Here is a 16,744-nt window from a genome sequence, read left to right as displayed (position 1 = left end):
ACAAAAGCAGTAATAGTGGTAGCCAGGCAGGTTCTACTGCAGGACGCAGAAAGCTAAAGTTGCCAAAGGTAGAACTAAAGAGTTTTGGTGGTGAAATTAATGAATGGTTAAGTTTTTAGAGCCAGTTTAAACGTATACATGAAGACGAAGAGTTAGAGAAAGAGGACAAGTTTCAATACCTTCGTCAGGCAATCGTAACAGGTACAAGGGCCTGGGATGCTGTAGCCAGTTACCTGCCTACCGGTGAAAACTATGATAAAAGTGATTGAAAGTTTAAAAACACGATTCGGAAGGGAAAAACTTTTAACGGAGTACTACGTTCGCGAGTTACTCGGACTAGTTATCCAGAACGTGTCGGCGCCAAAGGACAGTGGAAGTTCGCCATTATTTTCGTTATATGATAAACTGGAATCACACCTGCGGTCCTTAGAAACAATAGGAGTGACTAGTGATAAGTGCGCAGCGATGCTGTTTCCTCTGGTAGAGTCGTGTTTGCCAAAGGATGTGTTACGTGTTTGGTTAAGACACACCGGAAGTGACAATGCAAATGAAAATGGATCCAATTTTTACAGTGAGAAAATGAACCAGTTGTTAGTGTTTTTAAGAAATGAAGTGGAAGGTGAGGAAAGAATCAGATTGGCACAAGCAGGATTTAAGCTAGCAGGCAGTGGTAGTACGGTTAGAAGTAAAAAGAGTTCTACAGAAAACAAATTTCCAACTGCAAACAACCTGTTTTCCAGCCATCAACAAGAAGTACCGGTCAGAAATAGGTGCGCGTTCTGTGAAGAAATGCATGCGGAACAAAATTGTGTGAAAGCGCGAGACTTAACACTGGAAGAAAAGAAAAAGTTGTTGATAAAGAACGAACGTTGTTTTTCGTGTTTCAAGCCAAAACACTACGCGCGCGAGTGTGAATTGAACATTAAATGTTTCAAGTGCAAGGGGAAACATTTCGCGATTATGTGCAATAAATTATCGGTACAAAGTAATAAGAAACTTGGGGATGGTAAAGAATCTGCCACATGTACCTTAACAAATCAAAATTCTAGCGAACAGTATCTATTACAGACGATTAAGGTTAGCGTACTGGTAAATGGAACAGTACGTGAGGTAAGGGCGTTGATTGACACGGGATCACAGCGTTCGTATATTTTAGAAAGAACCGCGCGTGAAATTGGTCTTGTTTCACAAGGGGAGGAAACATTAGTACATATCCTGTTTGGGGGTGTTCATTCAAACAAAGAAAAGCATAAACGTTATGAAATCTGTGTGCGTGCCGTCTGTGGAACTTCTACCACAAAACTAGAAGTGTTGGAGACACCGATCATTTGCAACAATATTCAAAGTTTAAAAAGGGGTCCGTGGTTAAAGGAAATAAAAGCGAAGAAGATCTGGTTAACAGACTTTGGTGGGGATGATAGTGAAATTGAACTACTTATTGGAGCTGATATGGCCGGACAATTGTTAACTAATAATGTGCATAAACTAGATTCAGGTCTTGTTGCTGTAGAAACGAAGCTAGGGTGGGTCGTGATGGGGAAGATCCCTGCCCACAAGGAAGACTACCAAGGGGTGACAGCAATGTGCGTTACTTCACTGTTGTCACAGAACGTAACAATAGCTGATCTGTGGAGGTTAGATACATTAGGAATCACAGACCCGGTGCAGAGTGTAACACGTAAAGAACGGGAACAGGAAGATATCGAGCACTTCGAGAAAACCGTGAGGATCAATGAAGAACGGAGGTACGAAGTGAGTTTGCCTTGGAGTGAATATCATCAATCGCTTCCTGATAATTTAAGCATTGCGGAAAAGAGATGTCTGATGGTGTCGGAGAAATTAGTTCAACAGAGGAAGTATGAAGAGTACGATGCAGTCTTTCAAGAATGGGAAAGGGACGGTATTATAGAAGAGGTCCATAAAAATGAAGTTTTGGCTCCAGGTTACTAGTTACCACATCGTGCTGTGTTTAAGGAGAATTCCTCAACTAAAATCAGACCAGTGTTTGATGCTTCTTGTAAAGTGAAAGGTGCGCCTTCATTAAATGATTGTTTGGAAAAAGGCCGAAATCTAGTCGAACTTATATCAGCTTTATTATTGAGATTTAGAGAGAAAAAGATTGGGGTTGTCTCCGACATAAAGAAAGCTTTTTTGCAAATAGTGGTAAACGCAGGGGCGGATCCAGGGGGGGGGCGATCGGGGCGATCGCCCCCCCCCAGAAGAAGAAAATTTCTTATTTTATATATATAAATAAAATCCATTCCAAAGTTTAGAGCCCTTAAAAGTAGCAGTATGACAACCCACCGCCCCCCCAGAAGTCGGTCCTGGATCCGCCCCTGGGTAAACGAAAGATATCGTGATTTTTTAAGATTCCTATGGTGGGAGGACTTCTCCAACAAGAAACAGAAATTCTACTGACACAATCGGGTTGTGTTCGGTTTGAATTGTAGTCCATTTCTCCTGGGAGCTGTGTTGAACCACCTTTCAACCAATGCCCCTCCGATGTATAAGGAAATTGCGGACAGACTGAAGCAGTCATTTTACGTAGATAATTGTGTAACTTCCGTTAGTAGTGAGGCAGAACTGGGTATCTTCATTGAACATTCTACTAAGTTGTTAGCTGAAGCAAAGTTTGACCTGCGAGGATGGGAGCATACAGTTTTACAAGCAGAAAGTCAGGAAGAAAAGAGTATTCCGGTACTAGGCGTAGCTTGGGAAAAGTGCAAAGATGTTTTGAGCTGTGATCTACACTGTTTCGACGAAACTGAAGAGACCGTTACCAGAAGGTCCATTCTTTCTGCGGCGCACAAGATTTTTGATCCGATTGGATTCTTGTCACCTATGACACTAATCCCCAAACTACTAATACAAGAAAGTTATAACGCGAAAGCTAGTTGGGATGAGGTAGTTCCAGAAGACACTGCACGGAAGTTCCGGAAGTGGTCTAAAAACATCAGAGTGTTACAGGAGATAAAAGTTCCCAGACGCTTCACGATTGATCCGTGTAGAAAGTCGCTTGTCAATACGCTTATGCGTGTGTAATATTTTTAAGAAGTGAAAGTGCTGGAAAGGTTGAAGTTCAGTTACTAGCGAGTAAATCTAGAGTTGCACCACTGAAGAAGGTTACAATACCACGACTCGAGCTAATGGCATGTTGTATCGGTGCACGACTTGCTCGAAGTTATTGATAGTTTGGAATTGGACATTCCTGTTTGTTATTGGACGGATTCAACTACTGCTCTGAGTTGGATCAGACGAGATGAACCTTGGGGCGTGTTTGTTGCAAACCGAGTTCAAGAAATAAGATCGATATCTGACATCTCGTGTTGGAGACACATCCCTGGTGAATTCAACCCAGCAGATCTTCCAAGCAAAGGCTGTGATGCTACTACTTTGTTGAATTCCAGATGGTGGGAGGGTCCAGGTTGGTTGAAAATGGAAGAATCCGATTGGCCAGTGAAGGATACGAAATGGTACCTACGATATTTCTCAACGTACGAGAAGGTCTTGCGAATGGTTACCTGGATTTGTAGGTTCGTAGAGAACTGTCGCTTGAATCCTGGGGACAAATATTCAGGAGAATTAACAAGTGGTGAATTGGCAAATGGAGAAAGACTGTTACTACGCATTGTTCAAAAGGAATCTTTCAGTTCAAATGACACAAGATTGAAGACTCTGGTTACTTTTCAAAACAGTGATGGTTTGCTACTGGTGAAAACAAAGATATCAAGAAGAGATGATGATGAATATTTTAGAAATCCTATTATTTTGCCATCGGACCACAAGTTGGTGCATATGTTGATAATGCAAGAACACTTGGAAATGTTACACGCTGGAACACAGATTCTATTGAACAAACTGAAGGAAAGATTTTGGATTCTACGCTCAAGAAAGACGGTGCGTTCTGTTATCCGCAAGTGTGTTAGGCGTAGAAGACATGATGAGAAGAAAATTTCCGTAAATCCAATTGCTTTACCTGAAGATCGAGTAAGAGATGCCTCAGTTTTTGAAATCACTGGAGTGGACTTAACTGGACCATTAATTCTGCAGGATGGCACGAAGGCTTGGATAGTGTTGTTTACATGTGCAGTATATAGGGCTGTTCATCTTGAATTGGTTCTAGCCCTGTCAACTTGTGAATTTTTGTTAGCCTTACGAAGATTCATAGCGAGAAGAGGAAGACCTAAAATCATCTACAGTGATAACGGGACCAATTTTGTGGGGGCTAGTAATCTATTCCACACTATCAAGTGGGAGGAAATAGCTGTTGAGTCCTCAATCAAGAGAATTCAGTGGAAATTTATACCTCCTAGTGCGTCCTGGTAGGGTGGCTGGTGGGAGCGTATTATACGAACATTGAAATCCTTGTTAAAGAAAACGCTGGGAGGGCATCGTTGAACTATCAGGAACTGATGACCTTACTATGTGACTGTGAAGCAGTTTTGAATTCCCGACCTTTGACCTACTTATCTGAAGATGATAATGATCTACAGCCGATAACACCTGCCATGTTTCTTCAAGATAATCGGGAAACAGGTGTGCCAGATTTGGATGACATTGGAAGTTTTCATTTAACAAAGAAGTACAGAAAACTACAAGACCTGAAGAAGAGATTTAGGGACAGATTCAGGACTGAATATTTGGGACTATTAGTGCAGCGACAACAAGAGAAAGGGCATGCTAGGAACATAAAGTTGGGTGACGTCGTCTTGGTTGAAACTGAAGAAAAACGTAGGATTAACTGGCCATTAGGGAGAGTAGTTGATTTCTTCCCGGGTCAAGATGATCATGTTAGAGTGGTGAAAGTGAAAACAGAAAACGGGATCCTTGTTCGTCCGGTGCAGAGACTGTATCGTCTAGAGGTATCGGTGCCTGGGGATTTGGTTAATGACGCAGAACATCCTATGGTGGAACCAATGGAGTCAGAACATGCTCTGGTGGAACCAATGGAGTCAGAACATGCTGTGGCGGAATCAGTGGAGTCACAATCTCCTGTGGTGAAGAGCAGCCGAGTTGGTGATTTATCTACGAGGTGTGGTCGGAAAGTGAAAGTTCCGTCAAGATACTTAGAGTAATTTGTTTTGATGGTCAACAAAAGGTGGGAGTGATGTAGGATCCTCTGAGAAGACGGAAAGAAAGAAGAAAGGACGGTGATTTTGGATGATGAGTTTTTTTGCTTTTTTTTTCTTGAGACAGGAGAACAGAGGAAAGATGCTTGTAGTTTTGTCAAGAACTAAAATATATCTGAAAGGGATGTAGTTTTAGTTTACAGTTGGTTGTAAAGTTCTGTTGTTCGAAGTTAATTGGAAATAAAACCCTACAGTACATATGTGAATCTTATTGAAGTCGAATAGAGTGCTCTCACAGTAGTATAGTGTTTATGAAGGTATTGAGTACGTTTTCAGTCGTAACAAAGACAATAAATTTATGATATTATGCTGTGTAAGAAATAACGTGAGTGGAAGTTATTACTGCATATTAATGTGTTTAACATGATAATCTTAATAAAAAAAAGGAAAAAAAAATTGAAAAACTCTATGGCCCCCGTAAGTTTCGAAAACCGTGCAAAAATGATTTTTGCGTTTTTAGTCATATTTCCGAATGAACTTTTTACGTCACCCAACTTAAAAGACTATGGATTAACCCTTTAAATACTAATGGATAAATAATGTTGAAGAATTTCCTTAAATATTGCATACACTAGTGCAGTGAAGTGAACATTCTTGCAGGGTTCTGTTTGTTTTTCAGTTCCTTCAAAATAAACGTCTTGTCGAACGCCTTCATAACACTAAGAGATAACTAATTTATAATTAGTTACTAAAATTTAATTTTTTTTAGTGAATCTCGTATAAAGACAGCTTTGAGAAATTTCTCTTCGCAAACAGACAAAAGTGTACATGTATGTGTGCATCTTTGCGGCGTAGAAAATCCTTTCATTTCTCTAAATATGGTTATAAAATGTAGCCCAAAGAGGAAATCTCCTCTCTTTGCATTCTTAACCATAGTGCTTCATGACTATTTTTAAATATTACGTTGTCCATTGTGTTGCGTTGGTGGCTGGAACCACCTCTGTGAGAAGTGACTGGCAACAGTGCATTCATTCTGGCAAGAACCCAAAGAACAAAACAAGCGGTTTTGACAGTGGCTCACTGCGTCAACATATTTAAGTCTTCAGTATGAAAATTATAAAGTAATCGTGACAAGCGAATCTATAATGAGAAAAAAGAAAACTTTTCAATAGACAAGAGCAGGAATAATCGCAAAAATTAGGCCTTTATATGAAGACAATGGACAGGAACCAATACATTCAAATAATTTTCGGTTGAAAGGGTTTTTTCCGCTAAGAAATTGCACGAACGTGACAACCGCGCACAAGCTTGAAGGGCCTTAACTAAACATAAAATCATACGATTAAAATAAAAATAATTGGCATGTAGTGATATATAATCGAAACATATATATATGTATATATATACAGTGGCGGCGTAAGGACGAGGCGAGCGGTGTCCCACTTTGTGGGGGCCCACGACGGTAGGTAAAAAAATAATTACTAAGGAACCTTGTTAGCATGAGCCGTACAAGGGCCGTCAAGATTTATATTCCACACCTTCTCTAAATGTAAACGCAATTAATTGTCAATCAATATTACACCAAATAACGGATGAAACAACAGAAATGTCTGTCTAGTAAAGCTAATCAGAGCTGGACTTCAGTGTAAGCTAAACAAACTATACGCTTCGGACCTCAATCTCTTGGGGACCCGAAAGAAATTTAAAGAAAAAACTGAATGTTGATTAAAAATAAATAAAAAAAGTTTCATTACCTTGGAGGCTCCCAAAGAAATTTAAAGCAAAAAGCTCTGAATATAGCTGGAAAATAAAGTAAATGTTTCATAGTCTTGGGGGTCCCCAAAGAATTTTAAGGGAAAAGGCTGAATACAGGTGGAAAAATAAAACAGACGTTTCACTTTCTTGGGGCACCCAAGAAAATTAAAAAAATGATGAACGTAGGTGAAAAATACATAAAATAAAAGTTTTACTCTCTTGGGACCCAAAGAAATTTAAAGGAAAAAATTATGTGGATTAAAATATGAATTAAATAAAAGTTTCATTCTGTTCAATAACCTCAGAGAAATTTAAACGAAAAGCTGGATGTATATTAAATATAATGAAATTCAAATTATAGTGTTATTTACATTCTAAGGTCTTATGATGCAAGTAATGGGGCGCCGTCTGCTAGCCTACTTCCTAAACTATCACTGTTTATTTATTAATTTATTTATTCATGTATCAGTTCAAGAGAAGGGTAGAAAGAAGGGATCAACGTATATAATGCTATATTGGGGTACTAGCATTCTGTTCCTAATTAAAACCTCTTTGGTGCAGACGCTATAGCCGCTGATTCACTTGTTTTCCTTCTCTTTTTATTCTTTTGTCCTTTACAAGTCGAATTTTCAGCGAGCGAAACCCTTTTGCTTACCTGATTTCCCCATTTCTGCTCTTGTTTTTTGGCGTATGAATTTACATTTCAACCCACAAATTTAAAGTGAAGAAAATGTTCAATAAGAAAACAAGTGTTCAAATAATCAAAATACTTCAGCGTTATATTTAATTCAACTCTTGATTGTTTTCATATGGAACAGTTGTCACAAAACATTCGATTTTTTGACATACAACGTGATTCTGTTCAAGTACGGGAAGCATTTATTGATTTAATCTCTGTCGAAGGAAAGACTGCTGAGAGTATTTCTGCTGAAATACTGAAGAAACTTCAATGTGATAGGCTTGGTATTAAGATTCCAGAGGCCAGTCTTGTGATAATTAGGCTACAATGGCCGGGCAATATTCTGGAGTTCAAACTTTGATACGGAATATAAGTCCTTTGGCCATTTTCGTTCCTTGTAACAATAATTGAACCTTGTGATTTACATGCTGCGCATGTTAACATTCTGGCGGTGACTTTGTTGAGAGCAATGGAACGTTTGTTGGTATTCTTCTCTAGATCTACTCACCGATGGAATGTGCTGCAAAATCACGTAAAGATTGGTCTGAAACGTCAAAATGACACTAGATGGAGATCAAAAGCGGAAGCTTTAAAGGCAACTTCTAGTCAATTTGATCAAGTAATTGATCCGTTGGAAGATCTGCGTGACACTTTGATTGAAACGCCTGGTACTACAGGAGATGCTGGTCTTCTTCTTGCAAGCATCCAGTAATTTAACTTCATCGCTTTACTATATTTCTAGTCTGCAAATCTCTCATATTTTGATCGGATCCAAAAATGCCTTCAATCTCAGGATATGAGTTTCAATCAAACTCTTATTCAGTTACAGAGCCTGGTTAACACCATTAATATCTGGAGACTTGAGGTGGGCAAGGAAATTATATCCACAGTTGAAAGAAGTTGCAGGGCATGGAACATAACTGTGGGTATACACAGTAGAAGGAGATGCATGCCTGGAGAAGCAAAGAATGAAACCTGATTGTACAGGCCGAAGTGAAGCGTTCTATCAATGAAATTCTAGATGAGATGAGACAAAAAATTATCATTTTACTCCGATGCATGATCTGAACGACAGATTTAGATTCCTGTGTTCTATGGCCAACGTTGTGCAGCAGTTAGACGATGAAAGCGAGGAAACGCTAAAAGCATGTTGCTCTGATTTGGCTTTGTTCTACCCGAATTACCTGGATGGCTTATTATTATTTCAAGATCGTAAGGATTTAATCCGTTCACTAAGTTGTGCTCAAAAAGCTAAACAACAACTTGATTTTTTACCAGAAGGTATCCTTAAATATGTATCTTCAATGAATCTTGAAATTTACTAAAGTTTGGCAACCGCTCTTCAGATTTGGTAACACTGCCCGTATCTGTCGCATCATGTGAAAGGTTTTTCACCAAAATAAAATTGATAAAATCCTACTAGCGTTCCACAATGGTTGAGGAAAGATTCACTGTAATGGGAGTTTGGGAGGTCGAAACGCATTTTCCTATGAATTGTAGTGTGTTTCTGTTTGGAGCGACAGATATAAGGGTGCCGAGTTCCGTGACGAAAGCCAAATAGAATAATATTGGGATTCGAACCTTGGATCTTTTTATGAGTCTTCCTTAAAACATCATTCATTTGTAAAAAACTAATGGGTCCGATAATGAACAGGCAAGTAAACAAATAGTCTCACTCCCACGGTCCTGGGATTCGGGCGTTATACATATCAGAGGCATAAGCCGTATACCCACCGTCGCTGGTACGTCAGCTCCAAGATACACTGGTCAATACCTGTAAAAAATACAAGGTGGGACAGCAATGCATGATTTACGCCAGATGGATAGTGGGTCGAGTCGAAAGTAAACATTTGAATTTCACCATTTCACAAATACCTTACCTGTTTAATTCTACTTTAAGCCATGTACACTATTAGAAGGTAATATCCTCCATTCGCTGCGAAAAAGACAATGTAGATCACACACGTTGAAATTATTAAAGATTAATTTTCATTGCGTATTAAAGAAAGAACTATTTTGCAAAACATTTATATTTAAATTTTAACTTCAATGAAAATAAAGCATTTACACACGTATAAGAACACAAAACACAAGATTTCACTTAGAAAAAGATGGCCCAATCACTGTGGTATACGAACCGATACGATACCGAAATAATACGCGAAGTTTACGACCGAACGAATATAATGAATCGGTTAGTGAGTATGAAATTCACTACAGACATTTTACTTCAATTAAGCTGCAAGGGGTTGCGATTGATCATTTTCCATTGTTTCATCTTGCGGTTTTCATGGTCTGTCCGGCTAAGTTTTAGTATTACGTTGCTAAAGTCATCTTGTGATGCTTTAATAATTTAAACACTATAATTTTGGAGACTCTTCTAATCTTGGTGGAAACAAATACTTGATACACTCAATTCATGTAGCAACTTTCTGGACTCTCTCTTTTTGAGAACAACTGTAGAACGTTTTTTGCTTGTTCTCAAGGTACAAACGCTCTTATCATCACATCTTGAAAGAAGGATGTCCTTTCCCCGGTCCTCTTCCTGCGTCGCATAGTTGCCAGTTAGCAGCGCAAGAATACACTAACAAATTAAAATATAGTTCGTAGAAAACATTAAGTTTTTGCTTTATTATATTGTTAATAATATATAATGAATGGTTCATAGGTTAATAGAAATCACATTAAAAACACTGATAGTTTCAATAAGTCGTAGGATTGACGATTATTGATAGATATTACATTGTCACGTAAAAATCTATCGTCGTCATGAGGGCTTGATGCGTGGGCGTTTATTTCGAGTAGCAAAATTCCTCTTCCTTATATGGGCTGAGGGGAGGAAGCAGGACTGTCTGGAAAAGTGAGGCACCTTTTGGGTGACAAACTCCTGAGCATTGTTCTCCTTCAAATGTTAACTGGTTGCGTATCATTTCTAAGAATTGACGCTGGGGAAATACGAGGATTAATTTAAAAATCCAAGTCAATCCATACTGTTACAAATGGTGCCGAACGGAATGTCCACTGAAGGTATCACAAAAGTGGGCAAGAACCCTGGAATCCAAGTCTTCGTAATCACATTGCAACACAACAGCAATCACAACACTCCATTAGTCCATAAAGGGTTAATGTCATTTTAAGTTCGTTCACACTGAAGAATAACTGTTTGTAAGTTCATTCGGACGCACATGATCGCGAACATTCGAAAAATAACGAACGCGAAGGCCATTTACGATAACGCGTGGGCCATTTCGTAAATGTCTTTCAAGTCCTTTTATTTTTATTATTGGTTTATATTTTCCATTTATTTTAATCATTCCTTGAAATGTAAACACAAATGTAATTTCAATATTTGAATATAAATCAATAGTTATTTGTAATTCAAAATACTATTCAACATTGTACTTCATAATGTTTTTCAAAATTCAAACCAAATTACACAAACATATTAATATATTCAATGCAATAATGTATTCAATGAATAAACATCATACTTAATAAAATATTATGTTTGGTAAGGTATCGTATTCAATGAGGTATTGTATTCAATAAGGTATTGTATTCAATGCCATATTTAAGAATACACAACAAAATATCAATAGTACAAACTAACTGTATACCAATAAATTTAAAATGGTAAAATTACTTTAATATTTTGCAATAATGTTTCTTAATTTCTAAATTAAACACACAATATCATTCAAGAATAACATATATCAGTAAGTAATTCAATATATCATGATTTTATTTTTCATGAAAATAAGATATTCCTTACTGCTAAATGCATAAAAATTTATTACATTTGAACAATCAATATTACTCATAAAATTCAAAGGTGTATGTTCCTTGACATATCAACACAAAATATTTATCAAGAATATTCAAAATAATTCAACACAACTAAAATATATGATATAGTGCACAGATTAATTTATACTTTATTAAGATTACATATTAAAAGTACATGTGTATATGTAACACTAAAAATATTTCATATATTCAAAATGAAAGACTGGGCACATGTGAGCTCGTCATGCTCAAAGTATATAAAAATATACTGCATGCATTAAGTTAGCAAGACCCTATCCCAATTATTTGTTGATATATTTCCATCCCCGAAGGAAAGTGAAAAGATAGGATGTTTGGTTAATATTCAAAAATAATATAGAGAGGACTAATAAGAAAATTTCCTACTCCGGGCTTTACATAATGTGAATAACCCATAATAATGGAGGAACCTTTGCTTCAATGTTTTCAAGGACTACTACTTGAAATGTTTTCGTATTCAACGAAAAGATTAATACAAAGTGAATGCTACAATAGTTGCTAATAATTATCATGTACACAACTTACTGGGTACTCATTTATAGTAAAATGTTTCGTTGTATTTACTTTTCAACTAAACAACGAGCCATGAAGGTGGGTACAGGTGCAAAACAATACTACAATAACTTACCACACCAAAATTAAAGTATCCTCAGCTGATTACTAATCCCAGAGGCATACTGGTTGGTTAAAACAAATGACTTGACATAACACATCGTAAGTATACATTACTATTAATTGACGCATGGTTGTTATTTAGGAGTTGAGAAATTTAACATAATTGAAAATATAATCATTCAGGTTTATTACCGAACGGTTTCTCACCAAAATATCTAAATTTGTGATTCGAAACATTTTTATTTTTCTAAAATTACAACATTGTGATGGAATATTTTGTATAGATTTTCCACATCTTCACAATTTAAATTTATTTCATTTCACTATATTTGAAAATTTTCATTGCGCAAATTCACTCTTGCACTTCGAAAAGAAACACTATATTTTCTGATTCAAAAAATCAAATTTCGTTGTGAAGCAATATCAAAAAAATATACTATTATACGTACTTTCGTATTACGTATGCTTGAAATATCAAGATTTTTTTTAATGGTATCTCTCATTCAACATTTTCAATATATTATGAGGTGCAACAATATATGAAGTAAAAAAAAATAATATTCAAATTTTTTCTGAATCTATTGGCTATAGCCGTTAACGTGATATGTACGATAAAATATTATTGCTTTTATCTAAACATTCAAAACTTTGTAAAACGCTAACAGTGTTGAAATATATCTATAGTATGAAAAATAATTACTAATATCAAAGAATTTTGTACAAAAATTTCTGCAATGTTACCAAGATTTATTTTTCATTGCCATGTCAAAATATGGAAAATGGGCAATCCGGCTATGTATTAATGTCGTTTACCCAATTCCTTTTCGTATTGGATTTAACACAACATCGTAGATTAAAATTCTCATGCATTCAAAGACTTTAATTTTAACTTCCATACTCGGCATCCAATGAAGTTTGTCACTGCAAAACCGCAACATTCTGTAAGCAGTAGATTTTTGTGCTACCTTACTATGAGAATTAACAGATTTCTTACGATTGGTTTGTACACTCAGAACATTTATGCATTGAGTGTCATTGCGAAGATTGGTAGCGAAGAATTTATACTTTCTACGTAGGCGTAATACCTTACCTAACTTACGCACTTTTTTTTGCCAATTTTGAAGTTATTTTTCATCTTCGCACGGTGGAAAAACCTTTGCTTACCCTTTTTGCTGTCTAAACAAAAATTTCTGTTTATAAATTTCTCAATGACATTTCGAGTTGAGTACAAAATGTTGGTTGGTGGATAGTCAATCTGAACGTTCTGATTTGGTTCAATACGCCTCTTCTCACCTTTTCTGAATTTAAATTTTATGGATTTACAAGTTGCACGATGTATGCCAGTCGAACATGGAATGGTTTCATTTCTACTAAAACATACAATTACGAGTGTACATACTGTACCTTCTAGCAACACTAAAGATATATTACCAATGGAAAAATAACGCAACTCATTATTTTGAACTGGTTGCCTAATGAATCTTACTCTGGGATAACTTGTATCATGCCATGTATACACCACAAAAATTACAGAACTTATAGACAAACATTTCTTATGAACAAATAGCATTGAGCCGAAGGGGGGGAACAGCTGATCCACCCACTTCCTTTCACTTAAGGGACAAGTGCAGACTTTATTTTCGTCTAAAAATACTACAACAGTATCACTTTTTATTTCCCTAGTGGTGGTTACGTTAACCACACTCGTACTACTGTTGGAGGTAACCCCCATACAGTCAACCTGCACGGTGTTTGTATTTACACTGGCTACTTTAATACTTACTTCATTCCCTTGAGAAAATACATTATTACTATGTAGAACAGATATACTTTCCAGCTTGGTTGTAATGCTTTGTAATTGTACAGTATTATTATCCAACAATTGAAACAACTCATTCCATCTAACATTTTCACTTTCATTAATTTCAACAAAATGCGACTCTTCGACTTCACATAACCTACTTTTCTTAACAGGATTTGGATATAAATCAGTATCATCGGCAACATTTTCCAATTTCCTCTTACAACTTTTAGCTCTAACCTCAAAAGAATAACTATGACGAACATGTGCTAACGGGTCCACATTAAATTCATCTGCAAATTTAACTTTTTTCGGAATTTTATTTTCCTTTTCGGTTTGACCCACATTACCTGACATAGTATCGAAATTGACATCCTTGCTACGTTTTTTGAAGATAGATTTGATACTACTAACAACAATTTCAGGAGAATTTTCAACATTACTTGAAAATAATTCTTTCTCCTCTCCATTGAACGTACTATCATGATCACTAAAAGAACTGACATTATTAGAATACTTTTTCTGTAGCCGTTGAACTATTATTTCAATAACTTTATTCTTGACATTAACGTCATCACATTGAAGTTTCAACTTTTTAGCTACATAATTAAAATCTATATACATGCCGCGAGCACACTTCTCTTTCAATTTCTCGTACCGAATTGATTTCCTAATACCACGTACGCGGAGATTGATCTCTTTTTCGATAGCTCTCCTATATTCACAATTAAAATTAAATACAGATTCACAAATTGCAATTTTCGCTGCTCTACTGAATCTATGAGTTTCTGCGCCAAGGTGTCGCCAAGAGTAAACGCGTCGAGACATGCTCCCGCTTTATTGCGAGAATTTTAGTGGTAATATTATTCTAAGAAGAACTTACTCTACACTATTTTATCTGTGAATTATGCAGTGGTAAGAAGAACATCGAAAATGTACTTTCGTAGTGATAGAAACTGAGATATGAATAATTTGTGAAACGTAAACAAAACTTGTATTTGTGCTTCCACTAGAAGTATTATGTTAGTATTTTAAATGCGAGTTAGCCCTCTGGAGGAAAAAGAAATGTTGAATCCAGTCTCCAATGGATAAAAGTGTAAAGCTGTGCCAAAACAATAATAGCTGTGTAGATTTCATTTTATTAGTTCGTAGTGGATTCTCAGAATTTTGAAAAATATATTACAATAAATTGGCGGCCATTTGCAATCTCATAGCTGCAATCTCTATGAAAGTCAGCGTTGCCAGCTTACCCTGTTTTAACTTTACGGTTTACGCTAAAATTATGGTTTCAGAAAAATCGCATTGATATTGAAAATTATAGCTTCTTTGTGTTAGAATTCTGTTTATGTTATACAATGGAGGGTTCATTTTGTATTAATTGTGAAAAACTGCAAAGAGAACTGAATGCAAAACTAGAAGAAATTCTATCGAAACAATTAATAATAGACATATTATCTAAAGACATTCTGCAAAATAATGGACAGATCTCTCAAAAAGAAAATACAAGTGCATCCTGGAGTGAAATTGTAAAACGCAATATTAATGTACACCCCAACTCGCAAGAAAGCAACACCCTTGAACAGGTGAAAAGAAACAATGTCCCTCATTCAGTGCATAATAGTGTCAACCAACCAATAGCTAAAAACTCATCGAAATTTGTTGGAAATGTTCGGCAGAAGAAAAACAATGTAAATGTAATATACAACAGTAAATACGAAACGCAGTTATTGGAGGACAAAGAAAAGGTCGAAACAAATAAAAGTAAACCGCGATATAATCTGAAGTCGCAAACTATGCGTAATGTAAAAACCACACAATATCAACAGGTAGGTTCACCAGAAGGCATTAGAACTCAGAATAGATTTGTAGTGCTTGAAGGTGAAATGGTCAAAGAACATTTTAAAAGTAGTACGTCGCAGGACAGGAAAAGTATTCCGAAATTCTTTGAAGATGGTGAAACCCATAACAAGCTGAGAACAAAATTAGACGTAAATGTGACTCGACAAAACAACAGAAGAAATAGGAATGCTGAAGGGAGTAATAGACAGGAAAGTGACCTGAAGAAACTAGTTATATTATCAGATAGCCAAGGTCGTGGGTTAGGTACACTTATGAGCAACAAACTAAACAAGGTAAGAACAGTTAACTTTGTTAAGCCAGGAGCTCGATCTGAGCAAGTGTTGAAGGACTGCGTACAAGAAACAGAAAAACTCACAAAAGAGGATTTTGTGTTAATAATCACTGGAACTAATGATGTATCTAAAAACGAAGCAAATAGTGTAATAGCTGCTTATGAAAGTGTATTAGGTAAATTAGGTAATACCAATGTTCTGGCTTGTACAGTCCCTCACCGGTACGACTTAATTGATAAATCTTGTGTCAATTTAGAAGTGAGGAAAACCAATCAGGAAATCATGAAATTATGTAACAAGTATACTAATGTACATATTGTCGATTTTGCGTCTCTCGACCGAACGCACCATACTCAGCATGGTCTACATTTAAACCGCAGAGGTAAGCTTTTCATTGTAGACAAGGTAAATCAATTAATAAGTAATAAGTCCAGTGCAAAATCATATAGTACAGTACAGTATAGAAATGGGCAAACAAAATCTTTAGCCTGCAAACAGGTTACTAATAATACAAAGGTAACGTCTAAATGTACAGTTGTAAAAGATGCCTCTAGAGCTTTGAACACATTTCAGTTCTCCAACGTAAGTTTTAGTTTAGCTATGGGGAATGGACTGCTTGAAATGCACAGTGAGGATAGCCAAATGTTGTTTGCAGCAAAAGAGATGCTTCACAATTTGGGGCGTACATCAGTGACACTAGTAAATCTTAATAGTGAAAAGCCAGTACATAACCAAACATGTAACATTAAAAAAAGGAGTACATATACATCTACTGAGAGTTCGCAATCCTTGGCTTTCTTTAATGGTAACGCAGAAGGCAATGAAAACGTTTCGGAACACAACAAAAGAAACGCAAAAGTTATCCTCC

The 16,744-nt window shown here is 36.4% G+C and overlaps 2 protein-coding genes across 2 annotated transcripts; both read left to right on the top strand.

Moving 5' to 3' along the window:
- Positions 1 to 252: 252 nt before the first annotated feature.
- LOC145689135 (uncharacterized) lies at positions 253 to 1,950 on the top strand. The gene has a single exon (XM_081763268.1). It carries the CDS (start codon positions 253 to 255, stop codon positions 1,948 to 1,950), a length of 1,698 nt encoding a protein of 565 aa, XP_081619394.1.
- Positions 1,951 to 3,435: 1,485 nt separating this feature from the next.
- Positions 3,436 to 4,326, top strand: LOC145689134 (uncharacterized). The gene has a single exon (XM_081763267.1). The coding sequence runs from the start codon at positions 3,436 to 3,438 to the stop codon at positions 4,324 to 4,326; it is 891 nt and encodes a 296-aa protein (XP_081619393.1).
- Positions 4,327 to 16,744: the final 12,418 nt, after the last annotated feature.

This window comes from Thermobia domestica, chromosome 7 (assembly GCF_964235325.1).
Source record: "Thermobia domestica chromosome 7, izTheDome1.hap1.1, whole genome shotgun sequence".
In the NCBI taxonomy this organism is placed as follows: domain Eukaryota; kingdom Metazoa; phylum Arthropoda; class Insecta; order Zygentoma; family Lepismatidae; genus Thermobia; species Thermobia domestica.
This window is presented reverse-complemented; position numbering and strand designations above follow the sequence as displayed.